This window comes from Myotis myotis, unplaced genomic scaffold (assembly GCF_014108235.1).
Source record: "Myotis myotis isolate mMyoMyo1 unplaced genomic scaffold, mMyoMyo1.p scaffold_m19_p_11, whole genome shotgun sequence".
NCBI lineage: Eukaryota > Metazoa > Chordata > Mammalia > Chiroptera > Vespertilionidae > Myotis > Myotis myotis.
The window spans coordinates 34,656,909-34,683,440 of NW_023416315.1; the positions used below are offsets into that span (position 1 = coordinate 34,656,909).

The 26,532-nt window shown below is 39.2% G+C and overlaps 1 protein-coding gene across 2 annotated transcripts in view; it reads left to right on the forward strand.

The window, feature by feature from the left end:
- COL28A1 (collagen type XXVIII alpha 1 chain) overlaps positions 1–26,532 on the forward strand; it is a 145,704-nt gene that overhangs the window by 59,928 nt on the left and 59,244 nt on the right. For both annotated transcript variants that reach the window (XM_036328086.1, XM_036328085.1), the window contains exons 16-25: positions 321–389; positions 4,679–4,747; positions 5,767–5,835; positions 7,458–7,529; positions 8,272–8,340; positions 11,502–11,573; positions 16,773–16,841; positions 17,462–17,530; positions 21,114–21,182; positions 21,945–22,013. In XM_036328086.1, coding sequence (XP_036183979.1) covers positions 321–389; positions 4,679–4,747; positions 5,767–5,835; positions 7,458–7,529; positions 8,272–8,340; positions 11,502–11,573; positions 16,773–16,841; positions 17,462–17,530; positions 21,114–21,182; positions 21,945–22,013 — 696 coding nt within the window. The remainder of the gene's footprint in view (positions 1–320; positions 390–4,678; positions 4,748–5,766; positions 5,836–7,457; positions 7,530–8,271; positions 8,341–11,501; positions 11,574–16,772; positions 16,842–17,461; positions 17,531–21,113; positions 21,183–21,944; positions 22,014–26,532) is intronic.

The following is a 26,532-nucleotide window of genomic DNA, read 5'->3' on the forward strand; positions in this document are numbered from 1 at the left end:
TTTAAATATTTCTGTTATGAGCCTAACAGAAAGTGTGTCATTATAATAACCATTCAGGAACTTTTGATTTTTATGAGAAAAAATGACTGATAAATATAAACTGGTGCAAATTCTCACCAATTCAGACTAAATAGTAAAACATAATTAACTATTTTGGCAAGTTTGAACTAAATTGTTTAAAAGGAGTTTGCTAACTTTCCATGTTGAACTTTTTTAAGGATATAAAAATAGATTTGAATCCAACGTAATTCCAGATTAGCAAAGTATGAGAGAATGAAGTTTCATTTTATTGTTATATTTCTGATTTATTTTCTATACAGGGGGACTTGGGACCTGTGGGACCCCAAGGACCAATGGGCATCCCCGGAGTTGGGAGTCAAGGGGAACAGGTAATCAATGCTCTTGCCCTTTCCTGGCCCAATGCTGGAGATCATCGAAGGCCAGTCCTGCAAACACCAATGAGTGTACTTGATAGTTAAATTGCAATGAAATTCACACCCAAAGTGAATATAGGAAAGGATAAGATGGTTTGTGAGATCTTATTTATTAGAACTTCCAAAACTTAAAAAATAGTGAATTTCTTGATGCTGTAACTTTTAACCTTAAAACCTAATTAATAGGATAAGAGTTTTTGGATAATAGTTTGTATTTTTAGTATCCCTCGGGAGCAATAGTTTATTTACCTGTTGCTTTGTGTGTTTATTCCCCCCCCCCCCCGCAGCTTTGTGAGTGATTAAATCGCACTCTCTCTTAATGCCAGTATGTAGTACTTCCACCCCCTGGCCATGAACCAATCTGAAAAATGTTAAATTTAAAACAAGGTCCAGAATCAGAGGTAACTACTTGACTTTAAGGGGCACCATTCCTGAATAGACACAAGCCACAAACAGAGTTTATAAATGACACTTGGCCCCTGTTGGTCAGAATAAAGAAAAGATCTCTTAGCTTGTCTTTACATTCATGACTGAAATTGCTTCCAAAACCTTCTGACCAGAACTACTGGGAAAGCTGGATAATCTTGTTAGATCTGAATAATATGAAGATAATATAACAGTCCTATCTAGAGTTGTTGTTGACCATATGCTTTTACCTACATTATCTCATTAAGTATAATTAAGTAACCAATATATCCAAATTTATGCTGAACACCCTTCTGCTTAAAAAATGGCAAATCAGTTTGGTTAAAATTTAGAGTTAAGGTTTGAATTATTCTACTACCTAGAGATTGAATAGTGCTTCTTTTATCTAAGATAGTGGGAGAAGAAAAGGAATTTAAAAATGAGATGATTCCAAAGCTTCTTGTTGACATTAATTCTGAGTTATTTTTGACTGTCTTCTAATTATTGAGTATATGTTTATTGTTGCTAATCCAAGCAACAGCAAAGTTGGACTTACTCCTTTTTCCATTTCCTTTTCCTTGGTAGAGGTCCTAGTGTAGTACATTAGGAGGGTTAAGGTGCAAGAGAAGCCAAGATAAATCTATAAATAAGTGCTTAGAAAATATTTAAGAGCTGTACAGTTTGACTACATAGGGGTTGACTGTGTGACCAGGCATTCTCAGGCTTTGTAGTTTGTTTACCTTCTAATCTCAGAAGTGGCTGGACAGTGCTGCCACATCCTGGGTCTCGTGGTGCTCCTGGTGCTGAGTCACCACCATCAGACTGAAAAATGAGGTTCAAAGAAAGCCAAGTCTTTCCAGATGGCCTGGGAGTTCTGGACCTCCCACCTGCAACTTCCTATTGCCTTTAATATTGGTTCTTCCTGGAGGTTGTTTTCCTTTATCTTAAAAAAGCCCTCAGACCTCCTCGACCTCTTTGGTTTTCTCACCCCCTTCTGTTCTTTTCCAATAGAAAACAATTTTTAAGGTAGAAAGGTCCACATGGAGCTAAGCCCTACTGGGTAGGAGATGGAATAGAATGTGCTCTTTGTAAATTACTCTGAGCAAGAAACAAATTTGTTTATCCTTTGATCTAAGCTCTACTTAACTCTAACCTTAATTCATGCCATTATTCATTTTTCTTATCCTTAATTTAACATGTTTATCCATTGAATTCCTGTAATTATTAGATCTTTCTATTTTTCATATAGAAATGAATTTTCCCATTCATCTGTTTATGAGGGAACTTCTGTTTCCATTACCAGCAACTAGCATATAATATCCCTCAAGTGGCCTGCAGATTTTCATTAAATATTTGCAGACTTGACAATATCAAATCTTTTTATAAAACAGAGTAGAATCTAAATAACCATATATACATGTGTATGCACATATAGGCACATCCCTTGGAAATTTTTTGGTTCTTTGTCCCATTGCATGCTACTTGTGGACTACTGAAAAAGTTAAGAAGAATTCCTTCTTATAAAGGCTCAATATCTTAAAACTTGGCTTTCTTAAATTGTTTAGATTGCTTCATCTTCATCAACCAGAGAAAGGGAGTACTAATTGTACTTTTTTTTTTTAAATATATTTTTTATTGATTTTTTTACAGAGAGGAAGGGTGAGAGATAGAAAGTTAGAAACATCGATGAGAAAGAAACATTGATCAGCTGCCCCCTGCACACCCCCTACTGGGGATGTGCCCGCAACCAAGGTACATGCCCTTGACTGGAATCAAACCTGGGACCCTTCAGTCCCCAGGCCAATGCTCTATCCACTGAGCCAAACCGGTCAGGGCTAATTGTACTTTTTAAAATGAGCAAGCAGTTGTATGATATAGTTAGAGAAAGGACATAACATTTTCAATAAAATAATCATATTTCTGTAACCATTATATGCACTGTCATGGTTTGTGGGGTGCAAGCAAAACAAAATCTTAGTTTTTTCTCTCATCATCCCTTTAAACTTTTTTTCATTAGGGGAAGATTTTTCTTTGTTGTACCACAGAAATAAATAATCACCAGGCTACAGACTTTTCTTATCACTTTTAAGTTAATAGAAAGTTTTAGGGTCACTCAAAGTTACAAATCAGTTTTAATTGTACAATAAAAATTATCTAGTCGATATATAAATCTTCCTTTCAATCTTTCCTCATCTGGTCTGAGCTGCATGGAGACCCTGTGGTCCATGGGAAGATCTCTGCTTCTCCTCCCTCCGGGCTGAGTCAAGGCTGGAGGAGAGGTTCAGTACAGAAATTCTTTCTTGACTGCTCCATTGTCAGATAGCTTTGGGTCCTCTGGTCTTGGCAGATTTTGATTTTGACACCCTTTCCTGTGGGGATCTGGCACTGGCCCCTGCTTTTGCTCCTCCTAGGACATGGGTAAAGGACTCTCTTCCTCCAGCGATTTCTCCCATCAGCCTCTGCTTTTCTGGAGGTTTACTCTATACCGACTCTTTCTGTTGGAGTTCCATTACTCTTTCAGACCCTTTTGGTCAGTACTCAAAACAGCTCCAGGTCTACTCTCGTCCACAGAAAAAACTCACATGGCCTTTGCACAAGGCCTGATGCTCAGGGTGATCCCACACCAGCTCTTTCTGGACTATGGAAGTCCACTTTAGCTTTCTTAGACATGAGTCAGATGCTGGCCCTTGTGAGTAAAACAGGTGAAGGGAATAAGCAAAACAAAACAAAAAGCTCATAGATACAGACAATAGTATGGTGATTACCAGAGAGAAAGGGGGGCTGAAAAAAGGGGGAGGGGGAAGGTAGAAGAGAGTAAAGGGGGGATAAATGGTGATGTAAGGAGACTTGACTTTGGGTGGTGAACACATAATAGAATATACAGATGATGTATTATAGAATTGTAATTTATAGAACTTTATTAACCAATATATTCAATCAAAAGAGGGCTCTTAAAAAAATAAAATTCAGTCACTTTTTTTTGTTTGTTTAAAAAAATGTCAAGATCTTCAAGTGGCTACCCCCTTTCTCGAATGGGGTACCGAACAAAGCAACTTAAACCCCTCTCATCTTCTCCAAAGAAAAAATTTCATGACTCCTTTCTCCAAGGAACTTTATTAATGCTGTCTCCTTCCCCCTTTTATACCTACAACATGAGTGAGAGTCAGATGTTTGAACATGTATCAGTTTAGTGTCTGCTGCCTATCGCTTCTTACAACCTAGGTCAAACCTTCATTTTAACATCTTGATATATACCAATTGGTACAGCTCGTTTGCTAGCATGTGACTGAGGTGTGAAATGGGTTAACAAGATGAAGAGTTATTGCTCTTCTTTAGAACTCCAAGTTGGCGTGGTGGCTCTGCTCATCAGGGTTTCAAGCTTCTTCATTATTGTCCGCCCGCCATCCTGAGGGTGCGCTTTCTTCCTCCATGGGAAAAACACCATGTCTTCACTTCATCCACTGGAAAACGGGTGTAGGGGAGGAGGAGGCATGCATCTATCTTTAGCATGGACCAGAAATTACACATATCCCTTCCATTCCCGTTCCATTGGCCAGAACCCAGTCACATGGCAACACCTGGCTGCCACAGGAACTGGGAAATACGGTCTTTATTCCAGGCAGCCATGTGGGCCAGCTGAAATTTCTCTTACCATGGGAGAAGGGAGAATGCATTTCATGATTCACCTAGCAGCCTCTGCTATCCCATTCAACTAATATTGACTATTAGTAATTCATTATGGGACATGAACTAAACTCACTTTAGAGGATTGGAAACTCTTACCCACATTTCTTCTTAATTTCACTAATACTATTAAATTTTTTATTTTTATTTTAAAGGGAATCCAAGGCCCTATTGGTCCCCCTGGTCCTCAAGGACCCCCAGGACAGGGCTCACCTGGTTCCAAGGTAACTTTCTCAATGAAAAAGGAGTTTCATATGTCTATAAATATACTGGCTGTTTCTTGGGCAGTGGGCAGGCATTTGGAAGGCAGCAGATGTAATGCACTTAAAAATCAGAGATCTCTACTTAATGTAAAATCTTACTGATAATCCTAATGGTGTAGAAAATGTAATATATATTCCTTATGCTCTTAGAAGCTTTATTTAAACAATCTTCATTTATTGTTTTCTTTGTTACTTTTACTTATGAGACCCTATTCTAGCATCTCAAGCAGTAATATCAGTAGGAACTACCTGTGGTTACATGCCTCTTTGGACTGACTCATTTTTATTCTCACCAGCACTTCCACAGTAGGGCCAACTGCTAAAACAGCTAGTTAAAGATATGGAGTCAGAAATGACCCAACAAATAAACATTTTCTATAAACAGGAATCAAATTATCTCCTAAATTAGAATTATTATTTATCCCTTGGGGAAAGGTTTGATACCTATTTCTAATTAGCTATCCTTAATGTTGCTTCAAAAAATCATCAATCATTGTTAAATAAATAAAATACCTCTCTGAGAGGTCTCACCTTCAAGCCCACTCCTTAGCGATGCCCATGTGAGAAGCAGCTCAATAGACTGCTGTTACTGTCCTTGAGATGCCTGATTCGCGGCACATCATCGGAAGCTCAGGTTGTTCTCTGGTTATGATACTGCTTTTGATCATCAGTCATCTTGACTTTTCAGGTGTCAATTTTAGTTGTTCTAGAATATAACTATCATTTCCAGGGACTCTTTAAGGGGGGTGGGGGTCCTTACAATCAATTTTGAGTATGTTACATAGCCTATACTTTAAGCCAGATCTTTCCACAGTCCAAAGGTGATGGGGTAAAGTATATATATATGAATTGAGCACATGAAGCTCAGTGTTCTCTTATTTTGTTGATATAAGACAACTCTTAGGAGACCAAAGAAGGAGTATGTTGTTTTTATTTTGCTGCCTTAGTCAAATACTCTTCAAATATTCTTTCCTTATTAGGGAGAAATAGGCCTGCTAGGACCTCCAGGCCCTAGAGGACCAATGGGGATTGGAGTACAAGGTCCAAAGGTGAGTTGACCATGCTGCTCAGAAGCATTTAGATGACTTATGTGTTATTATGTAAAGTTTCATTTATATCCAAATGAAATATAGATCATGCATGTGTCATCTAACTGTTCCTTTCTTTACCAGTGTAGTGTTTATTCAGAAAAGGGTCTGATGCTCAGTATAACTTTTATTGTTAAAGAAAAACCAAAATAGGTTTATTGTAATGACTGCTGCTTGTTTTATTTATTTACTTATTCATTTATTAGCAGCACAGGCTCTATTTTAGCACAGAGCGATTCTTTAGAACATTATCTCCTGCCATATTATAAAACAAAGCACCTAGTAGTTAGGATTTCAGTAAAGGCTACTTTGTTTTATGATTTTTTAAGCAATCCATTCCCTAAATCTAAAGTATGTTCAGCCCACTTCTGTTACCCAGTAATTTTATATGTCAACATGCTATTTGTTTCCCTTGCTTTTACGTAACTCTTATCTCAACTTGCATGTTTTTTGAATTTAAGGTGACCCTTGAACAATGTGAAACATAAGGGTGTGGACTCCCTCAAACAACTTTTGACTTCCCCTAAAGCAAGTTGTCCCTTGGTATCTGTTGGGGGTATTGGTTCCAAGACCTCCATAGACATCAAATTTTTGGAGATTTAAGTGCCTTACATAAAATAATATAGAAGAATGCATACAGTTGGCTGTCTACATACATGGATTCCCAATCATAGAATAATTTCACTGTACTTTTTTTTCAGTAGCTTTTTTAGTTTGGTTTAGTTGAAATGCCCCTCAATTATTTTTAATATATTTTGCTTGTAATAAATGTAGTAAGGACACTTTTATACTGTTTGAAATGGCATGTGTTTTCTCTGAATATATTAAAAAACTTATTATTAATCATAAATTAACTTGAAACCAAGTAGAATTGTTGAGCATTAGAGCTGGAAGTGATGTTAAGTCCCCAATTTTTTCATGTTACTTTTATATTCATTTCTCAGGATTGCTGTAACAAAGTACGACAAACTGTGTGGCTTAAAAACAATAGGATTTATTGTCTCATAGTTCTGGGGACTAGAAAAAAAAATCAAAATGTGTGCAGGGCCATCCCTCCTCCAAAACCTGTAGGGAAGAATCCTTCTTTGCTTCTTAGCTTGTGGTGGCCAACCCTTGGCATCCCTTGGCTTGTAGCTATATCACTCTAATCTTTGCCGCCGTTGCCACATGGTATTCTCCCTATGCGTCTTATCTTCACATGGTGTTTTCCTTTTTTTATAAGGACACCAGTCATACTGGATTAGGGCCCACGCTAATGACCTCATCTTAACTTGATCGCATCTGGAAAGACCCTATTTCTGAAAAAGGTCACATTCACAAGTACCACGGCTTAAGACTTCAATGTATCTTTTTTGGGGTCAATTCAACCAATAACAAACAACATAATCCAAAACTGAGACCCAGAGAGGTTAAGTAATTTGCCCAAGGTCAAATAGTTTGATTATTAATAATTACTATTTAGATTTTTCAGCTTAGAGGCTTTTCTCAGACACTATAAGATATATCTAATTGCAGGTACTGCAAAATGGGGGTGCATGATAAACATGAACTCCTGGGAAATAAAATCTTTGCTTATCCACTAGGGGGAGCCAGGCTCAGTAGGGCTCCAAGGACTGCCAGGAGTGCCAGGGGAAGATGGAGCTGCTGGGAAGAAGGTAACTACATTTCCATATTCCCCAGGGTAAAAACTACTGAACTACACTATACCTTGGTCCTGCAGGACCTCAAATTAAACCATCCAGGACAAACTTAGTCTTAAAAAACAACAACAAGCTACAAGTCTAAATTTCCTTGTTCACTGGCTCCAGAGAGAAAGAGAGCACGAAGACAAAAGAAAAGTAGTGTTTCACACCTTCTGCCTTCTCTCAGTGTTTTGGACATGGCATTCTCCAATGACCTAGTCTTTCTGGGATTCCTAGAAAGGACTTTCATTTAAACTTAGAGAAAAACACCTTTTTTTCCCCCTCTAAAAGAAGCATCTGCAAATGTATTCAGGAAGTAAGGCCATTATAAAGATTTCCTAAAGCACTTTGAGTAGATATGTGAAATACTCATTTTTCAATATAAGTAGTGAAATCAGCAGATGGAAGGCTGAAGATCTTTCTTGTTTTCTTAAAAAAAAAATACAAACCACCAAATGTGAATGATGAGGCAAAAGAAATCAGCGAATAAATTGGCCTTTTTCATGATATTTCCAACTGCTCTGAGCTAAACTAGAGTTTGATATTAATTTATTCAAGTTGGTAAATTTCCAAATTAATTTTGAGAGTAGAGTTAAGGTCGGGCCTGCTTTGGAGGGTCTCAGCAGAGAACCCACTGGCCATGAGAAGAGACAAGGTGGGCTGATATATACTGTCTACAAAGGGTCAGCTAAGACATCAGTATCATTTCCTCCAGGGAGAAGCGGGGCTTCCAGGAACAAGAGGCCCAGAGGGAGCACCTGGAAAAGGACAACCTGGCTCCAAGGTATGGAGTTGACAGTGCTGGGGAAGCAGACTGCCTGTGTTCTGGTCCTGATACTAAGGAGCCAACTTAGGAAAAACCTGATTGTTATTCTTGCTCTGTCAAATGTGTTTACTTCTGGCTTAAAGTTATGGATACTAGCCTGTGAGCTCTGGAAGAAAGCAAGTATGTATTATTCATTTTTATTTCCTAACATCTATTATAAGACCCAGCTTATATAAAGAGTTCAACACAGGTTTTTCTTAATAAATAGCCAGACTGAATTTAAAAACACATAGGAAGGGAAAAGTAGGCTTGAGATACACCCTTGAGACCTGAAAGCCCATAAATTTTCTTTATTTATGGAGTTTCACACAGTAATAAGAAATATCACCTTATTAAGTGGCAATTTTACTTTCACAACATGGAATAAATTTATTTTACACATTGTAGAAATGCTAGTGAATGTCATCTTTATATGTCATGACAAGAATATATAAATTCATCAGTAGGACCATTAGTGACATAACGCACAGCTCTAAGGTGCCAGATGTCCCTGCAGTTTTTATGTAGAGTCACCAATGCCCATATAAAGCTTTTGAAGAATTCAATATGAGGGAAGTAAAAGTAAAATCTCTACACTTATTAGTACTCTATAATTGTATTAAAATAGTAATTGATTGCTTAAGAAGTTTATGTCTTGAAAAATACTGGCTAAAATTGAGTCCTTACCCTTAAGTGTGAGAATTTGAAATTTAAATATATTTGTAGATTTCAAACAATTTTATTTATTGACTTACCAGATTATAAGATCTTTGGGGGCGAGGGGAAGGGGATGCGGACAGAGAATATCTTTTTAATTAACATCATTCAAAAATACTTATAGAAATTCTTGCTTACTAACGTTCAAGAGAACTAATGTATTCTAGAATGCACTTTTGGGACATAGACCTATGAATTAATAACTGAAGCTGTAAGAATGAATGATATCTGTGAGAAACAGAGCTGAGGTTTGAATTTCATGGTATACAGTAGCTGGAGAAAGAATATTCAGAGCAGGAGAAAGATAAGCAGAAGAGTTACCATGTTAGGGAAACCAAGGAGAAAGAGTTTCAAAGGGTGGCACATGCCACCCCCCAAGCAAGGACAATGTGCATTGGAAAGAGAGGCCACTGGATTTGTGGCATTGAGGTGATCTGTGGTTTATGGAAGGCTATAGGAGAAGAAATGCTGGGAGGTTTCTGAATGAAGATGAAACAGTTTTTCTGGGGGAGTGACAGTGGGCAACCAGGCTGGGGAACAGGAGTAGCAAGTTTCTAGCTCTGCCCCATGTTCATGCCCACATATCTTTCTACCAACAGAGTTATCAGTCTCCTTTGGGAGAAAGAACTATACTCCCTATCCTATCTAATAACAGACAAACATGGTAATTTAACCATAACTTCACTACCCTTTCCATGGGCTAATCAGGGTGATATGCAAATTAACTGCCAACCAAGATGGCGGCCAGCAGCCAGGCAGCTGAAGCGAACAGGAGGCTTGCTTGCTCCAGTGATGGAGGAAGCCAAGGTTCCCCGCCTGCCGCTGCCAGCCTCTGAGCTGCACTCTAAGAAACAATGTTGCAATTAGAGAAGCTAAACAAACTCCAGAAACCTGCTTTCAGCCAGCCGGCCTCGGAGCTGGAGCTGTAACAGTGTTTCAATTATAGAAGCCAAACAAACCCAGATACCTGCTTTCAGCAGCCGAGGACTCAGAGCTGGAGCCGAGCCTTAGAGCCAAAGCCGGCTCTCAGTTCCAGTGACAGCCATAGAAGGTAAATAAATCCCAGAATTAAAAAAAAAAGAAAAAAAGGAGAGGTTGGGAGCTTCAGTCACCCGCCACCCTGAAAACAGCCCTCAGCCCCTCACCCAGACTGGCCAGGCACCCCAGTGGGGACCCCCACCCTGAAGGGGGTGTGACCAGCTGCAAACAGCCATCATCCCCTCATCCAGGCTGGCCAGGCACCCAAGCGGGACCCTCACCCAGATCCGGGACACCCTTCAGGGCAAACCAGCCGGCCCCCACCCGTGCACCAGGCCTCTATCCTATATAGTAACAGGGTAATATGCAAACTGACCCTAACAGCAGAAGGACTGGGAATGACTGGTCACTATGACACACACTGACCACCAGGGGGCAGATGCTCAATGCAGGAGCTGCCCTTTGGTGATCAGGGCGCTCTCACATGGGAGGAGCTCTGTTCAGCCACAAGGCTGATGGCTGCCAGTACAGCAGTGGTGGTGGGAGCCTCTCCTGCCTCCTCAGCAGCACTAAGGATGTCCGACTGCAGTTTAGGCCTGCTCCCTGCTGGCAAGTAGACATCCCCCGAGGGTTGCCGGGCTGCCAGAGGGATGTCTGATTGCCATCTTAGGCCCAATCCCCCGGGGAGCAGGCCTAAGCCAGCAGGTGGTCATCCCCTGAGGGGTCTCAGACTGCGAGAGGGCACAGGCCGGGCTCTAGGCGCTGAGGAACCCCTCCTTCCCCCCCCCCCCAAGTGCACAAATTTTTGTGCACCGGGCCTCTAGTGGAGAAATAAATGGGGCTGAATTTGAAAAATATCTCATTTTATGTTTTAAAGCTGAAATAGCATGGAAGCTGAAGAACCACCTGTTAATAGGCCAAGGGTGCAAAAGAACTGTGAATTCAAACAAAGGTCCCCAAAGAAGGACACTGAACTTAGATTTTTCTTATTATATCATATTGGATAAATGGTGAAGACTGAACAATTCTGAAGTACCCAATATGCTCAAGAACATCAACAAAACCTGTGTGACTGAGCTGGGCTTGGGGCACATCACTTTAAAACTGGCATTAGTTAAGAGTGTGGCTCTGGCCGGTTTGGCTCACTGGATAGACCGTCGTCGGCCTGGGGACTGAAGGGTCCCAGGTTCGATTCCGGTCAAGGGCATGTACCTTGGTTGCAGGCACATCCCCAGTAGGGGGTATGCAGGAGGCAGCTGATCGATGTTTCTCTCTCATCAATGTTTCTAACTCTCTATCCCTCTCCCTTCCTCTCTGTAAAAAAAAAAAAAAAAAAAAATCAATAAAATATATATATTTTTAAAAAGAATGTGGCCCTGATATGGTTGCTATATGGTTGAGGAGGGTTTGTTAATACAAGTATATTCTTCTAATTACTTTGTCAGGGTGATGAAGGAAAGAAAGGGAGCAAAGGAAATCACGGACAGAGAGGATTTCCGGGACCCGAAGGGCCAAAGGTAAGGTTTTTATACTCTGACTTTTGCTTTGGGGAGCTTGTAATTGTGTCTGGTTTTAATAGAATATTAGATTTCTACTGCAAATTTGGTTTCCAATTTCCTCCTTAACAAATACAAACCAAGAACTCCTAAATGAAAAAGGCTTTAGGAAATATACTATTCCAGACCGCAATAGAATGGAATAAAGAGATTGCATAAAATATGTACTCTTCATTGGAATATTTATGCGAGAGAACCTGCAGTCCTCTCTACTAACAATCAAATATTCAGAAGTTGTGATAAAGTTAGGAGATACCAATTCTCTGGCATCTTGCTTTGCTGAACAACTTACAAGGTCCTAGACTGAGAGGCAGTGCAGAGGGGATGACGAGCAGGGCTACAGAAGGCAGGAGAGTAGGATTCTTATCCTGCCCCTCCCCAGAACCTTCCGGGCCAATTGTTTCAACCACAGAAAAAAAATAATAATAGTATCTATTTCACAGGGTTGTTGGGAAGATTAAAACCGTTAATAAAATGCTCAGCACAGTTCCTGGCACATAGTGAGAGTTCAATAATGCAGTTATTTAGAGAGAGCAAAATCAATACTGTGAAATGTGAAATAAGGAGAGATATTTATTTCTGATAAACTATCCAGGACAGGAAGCTGAGGGAGAAGTAAAGGAAATTGTGAGGCAAGCAATTAGGTATGTGTTCTGACTTAGCAAGAGAGAATATTGAGATCATTTGGATGTGTCGGGAAACAGAAATGGCAAACCTAAAAGAGTTCAGGCCTCTAGGAAGATGCTAATTGTAAAAAGAGATAAGGACCAGGCTATTAAAGAACAACTAAAAAAAAATGGTACTCGCAAGATGAGAGCAGGTACAAAACAAAGCATCCCTCGTAGACCAGTGAATCTTTTTTTAAAAACTTTTATTATTGAGAATATTACAGGTGTCTCCCACATTCTTCCCTTTGCTGCCCTCCACCCATTTCCCATCCCCACACAGGCCTTCACCTGCCTACTGTTTGTGCCAATGAGCTATGCATATACGCTTATGAATTCTTTGGTTAATCTCTTCCTGCCCTCCTTCCTGCCTTCCCTGTGAGATCATCAGTCGGTTTTATGCTTCCATGTCTGTGGTCCTCTCGTTTGTCAATTTATTTTATTCCTTAGAATCCACATATTAGTGAGATCATGTGATTTTTGTCTTTCTCTGACTGGCTTATTTCACTTAGCATGATATTGTCCAGGTCCATCCATGCTGTCTCAAAGGGTAAGAGAGCCTTCATTTTCACAGCGGCCTATTGTTCCATTGGGCAAATGTATCACGGCTTTTTTATCCACTAATATACTGATGGGGACTTGGCTGTTTCCAGATCTTGGCTATTGTAAGTAATGCTACAATGTATGAACATAGGGGTGCGCATATTCTTTCTGATTGGTTTTTCCATTTTTTTAAGGATATATTCCTAGAAGTGGGGTCACTGGGTCAAATGGCAATTCCATTTTTAATTTTTTAAGGAACCTCCATACTATTTTCCATAGTGGCTGCACCAGTCTGCATTCCCACCAGCAGTGTACTAGGGTTCCCTTTCCTCCACATCCTCACCAGCACTTGTCATTTGTTAATTTGTTGATGGTAGCCATTCTGACAAGTGTGAGGTGACACTTCATTGTCGTTTTAATTTGTATCTCTCTGATGATTAGTGATGTTGAACATTTTTTCATATGTTTGTTTGCCATCTGTATGTCCTTTTTGGAGAAATGGTTATTCAGGTGCTTTGACCATTTTTTAATTGGGTTGTCTTCCTCCTGCTGAGTTGTATGAGTTCTTTGTATATTTTGGAAATTAACCCCTTATTATTGGCAAATATGTTCTCCCATAAAATGGGCTCCCTTTACATTTTGAGGATGGTTTCTTTATATCAAACTATACTACAAAGCCACTGTAATCAAAACTGCCTTGTATTGGCACAAGAACAAGCATATAGATCAATGGAACAGAACAGAGACCCCCAAATCAACCAATGCCATTATGGTCAATTACTATTTGACAAAGAAGGCAAGAGCATACAATGGAGTAAAGATAGTTTCTTTAATAAATGGTGTTGGGAAAACTGGACAGGTACGTGCTAAAAAATGAAACTAGACCACCAATTTACACCATACACAAGAATAAGCTCAATATGCATAAAATACTTAAATGTACGTTATGAAACCATAAAAATCCTAGAAGAAAATATAGGCAGTAAAATCACAGACATCTTACGTAGCAGAATATTCACCGATACATCTCCCAGGGCAAGAGAAACAAAATAAAAAAAAAGACAAATGGGACTACATCAACCTAAAAAGCTTTGCACAGCAATAGACTAGTGTCCCTCAGTATCCCCCAAAGAGCTTGTTACAAATCCATATTTCTTGGCACCATGCCCAGAGATCTAAGTAGGTGAAGGGGCACCAGCAATATGATTTTCTTAAATAAGTGCCTTCTACTGCAGGTAGTTCAGGCAGCACATGATGAGAAATCCCACTTTATAAGAAATGTGTTATATTACTATTAATAACAGTGACTACTCTTTATGTCTGTTACTCTTATTCAAAGTGAATATTTTTCTGTATTTTTAAATAAAGCTCTTTTTTGATGAAGAACTGCTGTATTTGAAAGCACAATCAAATCTTAATACAGGGTCTTTAAAAATGTATACCTCCTAGGTATATAATTATGTATTTAAAAGTATAGTAATTGGCCTCTTTTAAAAAAAGTTGAGTAGATTAAATCTGGAAGCATAATTTTGTCCTGGTCTTAGTGAAAAATTTAACAGGTTAATGTTTTATTTCTTTGCCATAGGACTGAACTGGGTGGTTATCTTTTGCCAGAATCCTGGTGTGTCATGTGCCATTGCCTTGTAGCTTTGGAATTAAGGGTGGGCACATACATGCATTGGCATAATCTGGGCCCCAGTAGGCCAGTGTGCTCAGCGGTCCAACATTTTAGGGACTGAGCAGGAGGCCTCAGCTGTGGCTCAGGGCAGGAGTCATTACCAGTGACTCTCCCAAAGGAGGCAGGAGATCAAATGGTCAGTTCATGATCTTAGAATAGTTCATTTTTTAAGGCAGGAGGAAGCAAACTTTTTTTTCTTTTATTAAATCCTCATGGAGGATATGCTTACTGATTTTAGAGAGAAAGGTAGGGGAAGGGAGGGAGAATGCGGGGTGGGGAGAGGAAGAGGGAGAATAGGGAAGATAGGGGGAGAGAGGGAGAATCATAGATGTGAGAGAAAACATTCACTGATTGCCTCCTATATGTGCCCCACTGGGGATCGAACCCACGACCTAGGTATGTCCTCTGACCAGGAATTGAACTCATAGTTACTATATGGGACAATGCTCCAACTACACTGGCCAGGGCAGGAGGAGGCAAATTTTTTGGTAGATGTATAGGTAGTAAATATTATAGGCTTTGCAGGCCAAGGAGAAACATTGAATATATTATATACACTATTTTTAAACAATCATTTAAAAATGTGAAAGCCATTTTTAGCCCCTGGCTGTACAAAGCCAGATGGCAGGTGGGATTTGGCCCACAGGTTGCAGTTTGCTGCACCTGTTCTATATCAGCAGTTTCTAAACTGTTTGATTTGCATCTCTATAGTAAAAAAAATATTGCCCATACTCCAATATAGTTTTGTTTATTTTTAATTATAATTTTAATTCATAAACTATCATATTAATGTCATAGGTTTATCTAAATAATTGAAAATTTAAAAGATGAGATAAAAATATATAGTGTAGTCCTAATATTATCTTCTAATAATGCCAAATGGGTCATTTTAAACACCTTGTAGGAATTGTGCACTCTCTTTTAATGATAATTGTTTTGCATAGTGTGTTTTGGGAAGGTAATAATACCTACATCAGAATCACCAGAGATGACTCATAAAAATTCATATTTCTGGATCTATTGAATTCATATTCAGCCCCTAGATCTATTGAATTAAAATATCTGGGACTGATCATCAGTAGACAACCAGATAAAGAAGATGTGGAATATACATACAATGGAATATTACTCAGCCATTACAAAGAATGAAATCTCACCATTTGTGACAGCATGGATGAATGTAGAGGGTATTATGCTAAGTGAAATAAGTCAGACAGGTAAAGACAAATACCATATGATTTCACTTATATGTGAAATTTAAAAACAAAATAAATAAGCAAAATAGAAACAGACTCATAGAGAACTGACTGATGGTGGGTAGATGGGAGGTGGGTTGGAGGGCTGGATGAAAATGGTGAAGGGATAAAGAAGTACAAACTGGCAGCTACAAAACAGCTACGGGATGTAAAGAACAGCATAGGGAATACAGCCAACAATATTGTAATAACTATGTATGGTGCCAGTTGGGTAGTAAAGTTATTGGGGCAATCAGTTTATAAATTTATAAATGTCTAACCACTATGCTGTACATCTCAAACTAACATAATATTGAATGTCAACTAGAGTTGGGAAAAATTTTTTTAAAATATCTCTGGGACTGAAACCCTGGATTCTATATTTTGCCAAATTCCTCTGGTGATGGGGAATTTGGTGGGACAAAGATACTGCTTGCTATTTCAAACTGAGTCTTTATTGAGACTCAATATTGAGATACCAAATATTATTGAGAAATGTTTTAATTTTTCTATTTGAAAATAATTTTTTATCATAAGCTGTCTACTTCTAAGATGGGATATGTGACAACTTACAATGGAAGACTGACATACTATGGGCAACATAACAAAATAACAAAGGAAAAAGTTATAAACTATAAGAAACATTATTCATTGACCAAGTATACCCCAAAACTTATGCTGAAGATAATTGTTATAATTGAACAAATATTTTTCTCTGACTGCCCTGGCCTATGACAAAAGGGAAGCACCATAAAGTGTATAATTTTTATTAGCTAATAAAAGGATGCACAAGAGATAAAATTTTCCTAATACTCAGGAATTAGTTGAGTACATTTATGAAAGGCAGTGAAATCTTAATCATAAATAACTTTAGTCATGGTTTAACAAAGATGTAAAAATATTTCACATTGGTCTGTAAAATAGACAGGTCATGCTTTTTAAAAATGCTTTGAACACATTTCTATGTTTTTCCTAATATAATTCCTGTATATAGTTTTCTTTTGCTTGAAATGTAATAAGCATTTTTCTCTGCTTTTAGGGTGATCCAGGGGTTATGGGCCCTATTGGGATTCCTGGAGCATCAATTCCTGGACCACCTGGACCAAAGGTATGCATTCTTGGGAATATATTTTTTTCTTTTTTCTTAGACAATTGGGAAGGAGGGGGCGGGATTCATGATACCAGTCAGCTAGAATTTTAGTTTTGGAAGAACCCAAGCTGTTATGTAGTTCAACCCTGATTTATGACAATTAAGCAAACTGAAGGCCAGCAGCAAATATAAGATTAGAAACCAGATTTCTGTTCCTGGTCTTGAACTTGTCACTTCACCTTGAATTACCTCCCCCAAATTCAAGACCTTAGAGCAGGTAAGAATTTCCTGCATTTATTCAGAAGAATCTTCTAGGATTTATAATCAGGAAGTGTGACAGAAAAGAAATCCACTCAGATTTGAGAGCATCCCCAGACATTCACAGCCTAAACATTTGTGTCAAGTTAGCCACCTCTTATTTCAGTGGCCTTTCTCTAAACCAGCTTAGTAGTTTTTACTGACAGCTTTTATTTACTTAGGATATGAAATTCCCCTCCAGTATATTAGAAGAATGTTCTCTCTCAAGATCTGATAGTGGTAAATTAGGCCCTTTACAAACCACTTTTTTTGCCCCCTGCCATTGTGGTTTCTCATGCAACCTAAAGTCTGAAACTCTGAACATTATTTGAAATGTCCAGGGAGATAGAGGAGGACCTGGAGTGCCTGGATTTAAAGGAGAACCTGGCATTGCTATTCGAGGACCAAAGGTAGGCTTTATTTATGTTCTTTTATTTTTATTTTTTCTGTATGTGAGAGAATGAAAGTAGATTTAACGCATCATAAGTTGATGACGGAGATAGTTCTACTTCCAGGATGCTGTTGAACTCAAATATAAGAATACACTATTCCCTGTAGTAAAAAAAACAACTCAACAGATCATTTATTTTTCATAAATCAGAGGATCATTTATTTTTCCTAAGTGCCATCCATCTTTCTGAGTTATTTTAGATGAGAATGCAAATAATTATGGAAGACAGCTTTAAGTAGTCATTTCTATTTTTCCATGGCAGCAAAGCCCAGCACTGCAGCAATATTTAACATTCCAAATGGCAACAAGCACATCCCTGTGTTCACACAGGCTTCAGGGCTCCACAATCAGCACTCAGTAAATGAGTAGCATGTTATGTAGCTTTGAAGCTGGCTTCAGTTCTATCAAATTGTCTCTTCAAGACAAAAGGGTTCAAGTACTAACATCAGTGATTTTCAAACTTCAAAAAAAAAAAGTGTGTGTGTGTGTATGTGTGTATGTGTGTGTGTGTGTGTGTGTGTGTGTGTGTGTGTGTGTGTGTAATTTCAGAGAGGAAGGGAGTGGGAGAGAGAGATAGAAACATCAATGATAAGAATAATTGATTGGCTGCCTCCTGACTGGGAATCGAACCATAACCTCCTGGATCATAGGTTGATATTCAACTACTGAACCACACCGGCTGGGCCAAAAAAACAGAACTTAGAACCATCTTTGAAATATAATGCAAAACCTATTATATACTGATATAAATTGTAGGGGTTCTTTCTGAAGGCCAAGGAGGATCCTGGCATCATTTTTCTTAATCACGTTAACAGTCATCCTTGCTAGGGTGACAATCTTCTGGTTTATTGGAGACAGAGGAGGTTCCAGGGATGTGGGAGGTTCAAGCTGAAACAGAAAGTCCCAGACAAACCAGAACAAGATGATAACCTTACTTCCCAGACTTTGAGGCACATAGGAACCCAAGTTATGTACAACTCCAGGAGAAAATCCAAATTTCATAATTAAAACTATAGATACGACCTTGATCAAGAACATTTGGGTGATCATTTTTATACTGTTTGATAACTTCCTGGACCTGTGTATTCCTAAGTTTATGATTTATAGTTGCTTCTTTCTACTTACTCCTTTCCATAGAAATAAAGTCCAATTAAATATGCAGTTAGGGTTTATAAGCCCCACCTTATTTTCTACTGATGATCATTGGACATTATTGGTGCTAGTATTTTTGGTGCTAGTAAACTTATTGCCTCCTCCCTCCAAGCATTTTCAAATCCCTTGTCCTCTAAAGATGCTCTTTCTGTCCTTCTTCTCTAATATATGGGTCTTTAAGCATTTGGGGGGTTAAATGCCTGATGGAAATTTTGTCACATTAAATAAGTTTTTGTGTATTACCTCAGAGAACTCCCAGTCCCGCCCCCCCCGAAAGCCCATTTTAAAACATAAGATTAAGATTTCTTCCCTGATTTATGTTGAATGAGAGACACTTAAAATTGAATCACTTTGCACGACATTTTCTTGAATCCAGTGCAAAGAGGCCAAGTGGCAATATTCCATCGAAAAGTATGTTGTGAGGAGTCCAAAATAAAAACCTGAGAAGGAGCACTTCTCTTCTCCCCATATCCTGATATTCCTGTGAACATTAGAAGTAACAAGCTAACTAAAATGTTTGCAGAAGCGAAGATAAAGTTCTCTAGGAAAAAAAAAAAGTTTATAAACTATTCATGTTTTAATGTCCCCCCACCCCCCAGTGTGGGTGCCAGAGGCTAAATGATAACAGCTGCTGACAATCTGTTATAGGCTTGGCATGTCTAAAGAAAAACTGAAAGCGAATTTTTATTCCAATCTTTCAACTTAACCAGGGAGCAGTTATTGCTTTTTGTTGTGGGCCTGCTCCTTGTGTAAGCATGGAGAGAAACGGACATCTTATTTTGGGACATATCCCATGTGGCTGCTTAAAGCTTTAACCTTAATTTAAACACGGTTGGAATAGCATAATAGATTGCTTCTGAGAAGTGACCAGTTTCCTGTACTTGGAGGTACACCAAAGCTCACCTCTCCAGAAGACCTTGCTCTTGTTCTCTGTCATAACAGCTGTATGCAGTCATCTCGGATTTCTGTGGATGATAAATAGTAAATTCAGTTTTAGTAAGTGACCACATGTGTTCTGAACATGATCCTTCTTAAGAAGGTTAATCATGTAAAACCAGTCTCTTAGATTTAATAGGAAAAAACAGTTATTGCATGAGTGGGGGGTGGCGGACAATGGGGGGGATAAGGACACATACGTAATACCTTAATCAATAAAAAAAAAACCCATAAAAACGGTTGTTGCCTTCATGGTTTTCAAAACACTTTTAACTTTCTTACTGTTTAAAGGGTATGCAGATTTCCTCCCTGTCCAATCAATCATTCTTGCATAGGAGTAGAATTATGAACATTTTGGAGAATTGGGATTTTGGCCAACATTTTGAATTAGAAAAATGGCAGTTTGATTTCAGGGTTTGCTATCATATAAGCAAAGTATCGAGAGTTCTGCTACTTTTTCCAATCTTGGAAAACAAAGGTCTGTCTATTAATAGAGTTTCTTCCTAATGTAAAAGTCAAAAATAATTGATATGTACTGACAAAAGGGCCATTGCAAGAGTTATCATAGTAGCAATGGAATGTAGTATAAAAGGAATATTACAAGTTTTAAATAAGTGCCAAAGACTTATATTGAATAAAACTTCTAGGTGTGTCTTCCTCATTTTTCTTTTTCTTTCTCCCTCTCCATTTTACTTTCACCAAAAATGTCTTTAATTTCCATTTGTAGAGAGCACACATCTCAAAACACTTGTTCAAGAGGCAATAAGCACATTTCTCTATCCTTTATACCAGAGGCCAGTAGTTACTACTGAAAGTTTTTGATGTCTAAGTTTATCACGATAAAGCAATACTTACAACGTTTTCCTAGGTCTCAAAATATGAACCACTAACTCTGTGTCCTGGCCTTTTATAACTTTTTTTTAACACAGCCTGTTTTAGTTTTTTATTTGGGCTTATTAATTCCCCATGTTACTTGGGCCCTATTGAGGCCCATAGTAATAAATAACATTCAGTTATCTTACTTTACACTTCAAATTTTGCTATGTATTCTTTTTTACCCTTTTTCTTACAGGATGCTTACTAAATTTTCTCATTTTTATACCTATTCCTGATGTATGCTGCAGTAAAAATACATAATTTAAAAAATTAAAATATCAGCAACCAGCTATCTTCTAATTCCTATGAAATGTGTTTTCTATAGAGCACTCAGTAATGGTTCACATATATTATTTCCTACATGCATTTCATGATTCCCACCACATACAAGGAGTAAGACTTATGAGGAGATAATGAGTTACCATATGTGGTAGGATTTCCTTCTAAACATTTCCAAATCATTCCTTTTGCATGTATGAAATCTACTTTTGGCATATTGAGTTGGTAGTGTGCTCACGTTTTACCCAGTATCCCACAGTTTAGTCTTATGATATCACCTGGTGTTGGAATTTATCCAGGGTGCCCAAGGCCCTCGAGGACCAGTGGGTGCTCCAGGACTTAAAGGCGATGGCTATCCTGGTGTGGCTGTAAGTTTGGGCATTGCTTTTATCTCTTTCCTTCTTCCCTGCCTTCCCTCCCTTTCTCCTTGTTTCCTTCTTCTTGCCCTCCCTTCATCATTCCTTTCTCTCTCTCCCCCTTTTTGCCTCCATCTGCCCTCCCCTTCCCTTCCTTCTTTCTTCCTTCTCCTCCTTTCCTCTCCTTTCCTCTCCTTTCCTCTCCTTTCCTCTCCTCTCCTCTCCTCTCCTCTTCTCTCCTCTCCTCCTTCTTTTCCTTTCCTTTCCTTGTCTGCTTTCCTTTCCTTTCCTTTCCTTTCCTTTCCTTTCCTTTCCTTTCCTTTCCTCTCCTCTCCTCTCCTCGTCTCTCTCTCCTCTCCTCTCCTCTTCCTCTCTTCTTCTCCTCTCCTCCTTCCTCTCCTTCCCTCTCTTCCCCTCCCTCTCCCCTCCTTCCCTCCTCTTCCTTTCCTTTCTTCTCTCTCCTTTTCTTCTCTCTCTCTCCTTTTCCTTTTTCTTCTTTCTTTTCTTTCTTCTTTCTTTCTTTCTTTCTTTCTTTCTTTCTTTCTTTCTTTCTCTCCTTCTTTCTTCTTCCTTCCTTCCTTCCTTCCTTCCTTCCTTCCTTCCTTCCTTCCTTCCTTCCTTCCTTCCTTCCTTCCTTCCTTCCTTCCTTCCTTCCTTCCTTCCTTCCTTCCTTCTTTCTTTCTTTCTTTCTTTCTTTCTTTCTTTCTTTCCTTTTTCTTTCTCTCAAATACTGCAAACAAAGTTGCTCACTCTCTCCCTTATCATGCCATCTAGGGACCTCGAGGATTACCAGGACCCCCGGGACCAATGGGTTTACGTGGAGTGGGGGACACTGGAGCAAAGGTGAGATTTTAAAGTAGGTAACATGATAGCTTCTAGAGGGACATGATTTTGGTGTGTGTATTGTTTTTTTTTAATCAGGCATGATAGAAGAGTAGGGGTATCTAAAGAATTGATAACGTTATTAATCCTCATCCATGGACTTCCTGGGGACCTTGCACTAATTTGAACAGGTAGCTTAACGTTATGGTTTTTCTCTTGCTTTCCTTGTGCAATCCTCACGTTCCTTTGCTTTGTCTTCCTGCACCGAGATCAGTCGGTCCAGAGCCCTCTTCGCTTTCCTAGGTGCCCTCATCCAGTTCCATGGCTTTAACCACTAGCCATGTGCCAATGACATCCCGATTTCTATTTTCCCTGCTCTAAACTCTGATCTCACACCTCTGGTTTCTTCCACACAGCGCCTCTCAGATTTCTCACAGTCTCTCCAACCTGACATCCAAATAGAACCTTTGCTTTTCACCTCGTAAGGTTGTAAGTGGCACTCCCATGCACCCCACACTGATGTGATGACACCTGAGTCGTTCTTAGTCCCTTCCTTTCCCCCTCCTTCCTCCACGTCGAGCCCCATGGTAAATCCTGTCAGTCCTACCTTCAAAACATATCTCGACTCTGGCTGATTTTCTCCTGCTGCTTCCACCTGGGGAAGACTGCCTGGGCTATTAAAATAGCCTCTTCACTGGTCTTCCCTCTTTACCTCTGGCCTTCTATTACCTAGTGGGCAGAGGGCTCTTTTACAACTGTAAATCAGATCCTATCTCTTTCCTTCTCAAAAAATACTCTGGTGGCTTCTCTTTGTGGTGAGAACAAGCTCCAGCCACTTTTCATGGCCTATGAGGCCCTTCACGACCTGACCATAGCTCCTGCCCCTTCCTCTCTTGCTGCCAATGCCACCCCCCCCACCCCCACCCCAAGTCACACTGCACACTGCTTCAGGTCATCCCTGCTTCCAGGCCTTGGTTCTGTCAGGATGGCTCACCTCCCTCACCACCCATTCAAAAGCAATCATCTTTCTCTCCCCTCCCTTCCTCCCTCCCTCCTCATCACTATCATATCCCTTTGTGTATTTCCTACATAGCAGGTATCACTTTCTGAAATCATCTTGCTCATTGCCTGCCTTGCATACTCCATAAGAGTAAGTTTTCTTGAATGCAAGCTCTTTGTTTTGTTCCCTGCTAAATTCCCCACTCCAGAACTAGGTGTGCCACCCAATAGGAGCTTTATAACATGTTGAATGAATGGAAAATGAATGAATGATCAATCTTACCCCAAAGAGAGCATTTTTCCTTAGAATACACCAACTCAGTATTTTTTTTTTTTTTTTAGTTGTGATACCAGTTTATTCCTGGGAGGATGTCCGGGCAGCATCCACTTACTCTGCCGCCATTTTTAATCTCCTTAAAATCATTTTTCTTGAAATATTAACGTTTATTGCATGTAACATTATATTTAAAATCATTTTTCTTGAAATATTAATGTTTATTATTATATTTAAAATAGTTTTTCTTGAAAACAACTCAGTTTTTTTAATGCGTCCAGGTGATTAGGGAGAGATGTTATAAGTGCTCAATGTCAACGTTTTGCCTTTTTTTTTTTTTTTTGGTCTCTGCCCCATCACTTAGGAGTGACCACACCTTGAGACTGCTTCTGTGTGAGGAATGAGGCAGGCGTTCTCTTGTCCTCTCCCGGTAGAATGAAAGATTGAACACCCATGGCACTAAATATCCTGTCCCAAGGAGATCTGTCTGGCAGGGTGATCATGAGAGTCCAGGAGAGGCTTGTCTGAAAGTGCCGGGTAGACTGTGCAGAGCAGACACCCCAGGTGCTTTGATCAGGATCTGGCGTGGTCAGGCTACGGACTGACTCCGATCCTCTACACACCTCGGCAGTGCCAGTGACCTTACTGAGTTTAGGTATTGTAGTATTTTTTTTTCTTTAAGGCAAAGTATCTGTCAAATGTTAAAATGTAAACATAGAAAGAGAAAAGAAATTTTTTTTGTTTTTATACCACATATTCCTTTAGTTAGAGAAATAGAAGCTTATTCCTATTTATAGTGAGGCATGATATAAAATCTGTTAAATATATACTGGAATGTATTTGTATTCCAATGGAATTGTATGATCATTTACATTTCCAGAGTAGATTATTGTGAAGATTTTATGTAAGTATATGTTAACTATGCTATTATGCTACTATCTTACCGTGAGCAATAATAATGAGGCACAGATAGAGAACACTTAAAAATTTGATTCCTGTGAATGTTCACTGTCAGATTATTTAACATGTAGACTAAAACATTTACTAAATGAGTTCATATATGGCTTTTCTCTAAGTCCCTTGCATTTATTTCCATATACATTTCAAGGGTGGAAAATCAAGGAAAACACTGTTCTTTCTAAATTTTATCCTGCCTATTTTTTGTAACAGTCAACATGTTGCCAGAAGCTGCATCCTAAGTGAAAGAGTATCTCTGTGAGCCCACAAGGGGGGCTGAGTGGAAGCAGCAGCCTATAGCTCACTTCCAGCTGAAGGGAGAAGAGAGCATCAGCCAGGACCTGCCTCTCTCCGCCCACCTCCCTCTCTGCTGCCTTTTCCTTCCCTCTGCTGCCTGTTTCTGTCGATGTGGGGGAAATTAAGTTATCCTGGCAAACTAGCCCTGGAGGGCCATGTCAGGAGTGTGAGCTAGTCTTAGAATCCAAGGACTTGGATCAATCATTTGAAAATACAGGAAATTTTAAAGGCAAACATCAGCTTTTCATAACTTTCAAAACCATCTCTCCTCTTTTAAAGAAGCCTTCACATCTCCATGTGGCCTTTTCTCTTTTTTTCTAAAGAAAACTTGGATGCGCGCGCATGCACACACGAACAGAAGTTGGGGTGCTGGCATCAGTGTGGGGGGGATGGGGGTAACGTGTGGGGATAAGGACACATATGTAATAACTTAATCAATAAAAAATAGAAAATAAAAACAAATATAAAGAAATAAAAATGTAAAGAAAAGCAAGAGAAAAAAAAGAAAAGAAAGGAAAATATTCAGAGAAATCTAATTCCCATTTAACTTTGTCCTTCTGGGTTGGCAGAGTGAAGGTGAAACTCTCAAACTACTTACAGTTGTTAGTGGTAGCAGAAGTACAGGACTTAAGTGTGTGCAAAATTTCTCTCCTTCCATTTTGACTTTTAAAACGGCAGAGAAATCATATTATGTGTGTGTAGCTGTATAGACATATATAGCTGATATGTTTTTCATTAAAACTCTGTGTAGTCACCTTAAAGTACTGGCCTTAGGGCATTAACTTATAAAACAAATGTGTTTGGAAATGAGGAAACCATTAAGGCTGATCATTAATTTATGGTGGGCTTTTGTGATATTTGGTTAAGGTCACACATGTTTAGCATATGACACAGACATTTGAATCAAAGCGTCTATGTTTCAAAACATATAAAAACCAGTTCCTGACTTCTTGCACCCTTGTGGTGCTCCAGGCAAATTCTTTATGACATCAGTGGCTATAGCACTTCTATATACATTACCTTGAATTTAATCCAAATTTTGACAAGGGCTTCTGAGAGATTTCTAAAATTCTTGTAAAAATTACAATGTTCAAGGTAAAAGCAGATATAGTTTTAAAATCCATGTTGGGAACGCCCTGAAGAGGAACAGACAATTTGGTTTCTTGCTAAGTGGGATGCACTCATCCAGTGCCCTGACTCCTGGACCCACATTCCCTGCTCCTGTATGGGGAAGTCAAGTTCAAAGATCCTATGTAACACTGCCTGCATTTCTGTACTGGACCCTAGAGACTAGAAGGACCCTTTGTGATTTGTGGACAATCATTATGTAAATCTCATTTCCCTTTGAGAAACTCAGATAACTCCCCCTCCCCGTATTTTCAACCCCAAAGACTATTGAGATGCATATTGTCCCAGGGTGATCACTGACATCTCTGAGGGTAAGAGTTTGTTCTTGGCTTCTTAGAAGAGGAATGAATGCAAGGAGTGGCTCTCCGGAGCTCCATAAAGGCAGGTGCATCCACCCATGTCCCTCTCTGAGCTCTTTCAGCCCCTTCAGTGTGCTAGTTCCTCACAGAGAAAGCATGGTCCAAAGCTCTGGGGGTGCTGAGTTCAGGCCAATTCTTACACAGAGCAGATCAAACCTGGCACTGGGGGCCCTCATGGGACCTCTTACCCATCGAGTGGTTGGAATAAGGTCTGTAGGCAGAAAGACTTGTTGGGTTGTTGTTATTATTATTGTATATTACCTAAATATTATATATTAATACTATCTAAATATTTCCAGAATATTGTGACATTTTTAAACAACCCACTTATTTTATAGATGAGGAAATCAAGAACCATAAAGACTGAACAATTTGCCCCTTTGTAATATAAACAGTTTTGACACTATATTGTGTTTGTGTATGAGGGGGACACTATGAATATGGATGAATGGATGAAAAACTAAATGGATGAAGAAATCAGAGCAGAAAGAATGGCTTGGCCTGATCTATAAGGTGCTCGGTCCCC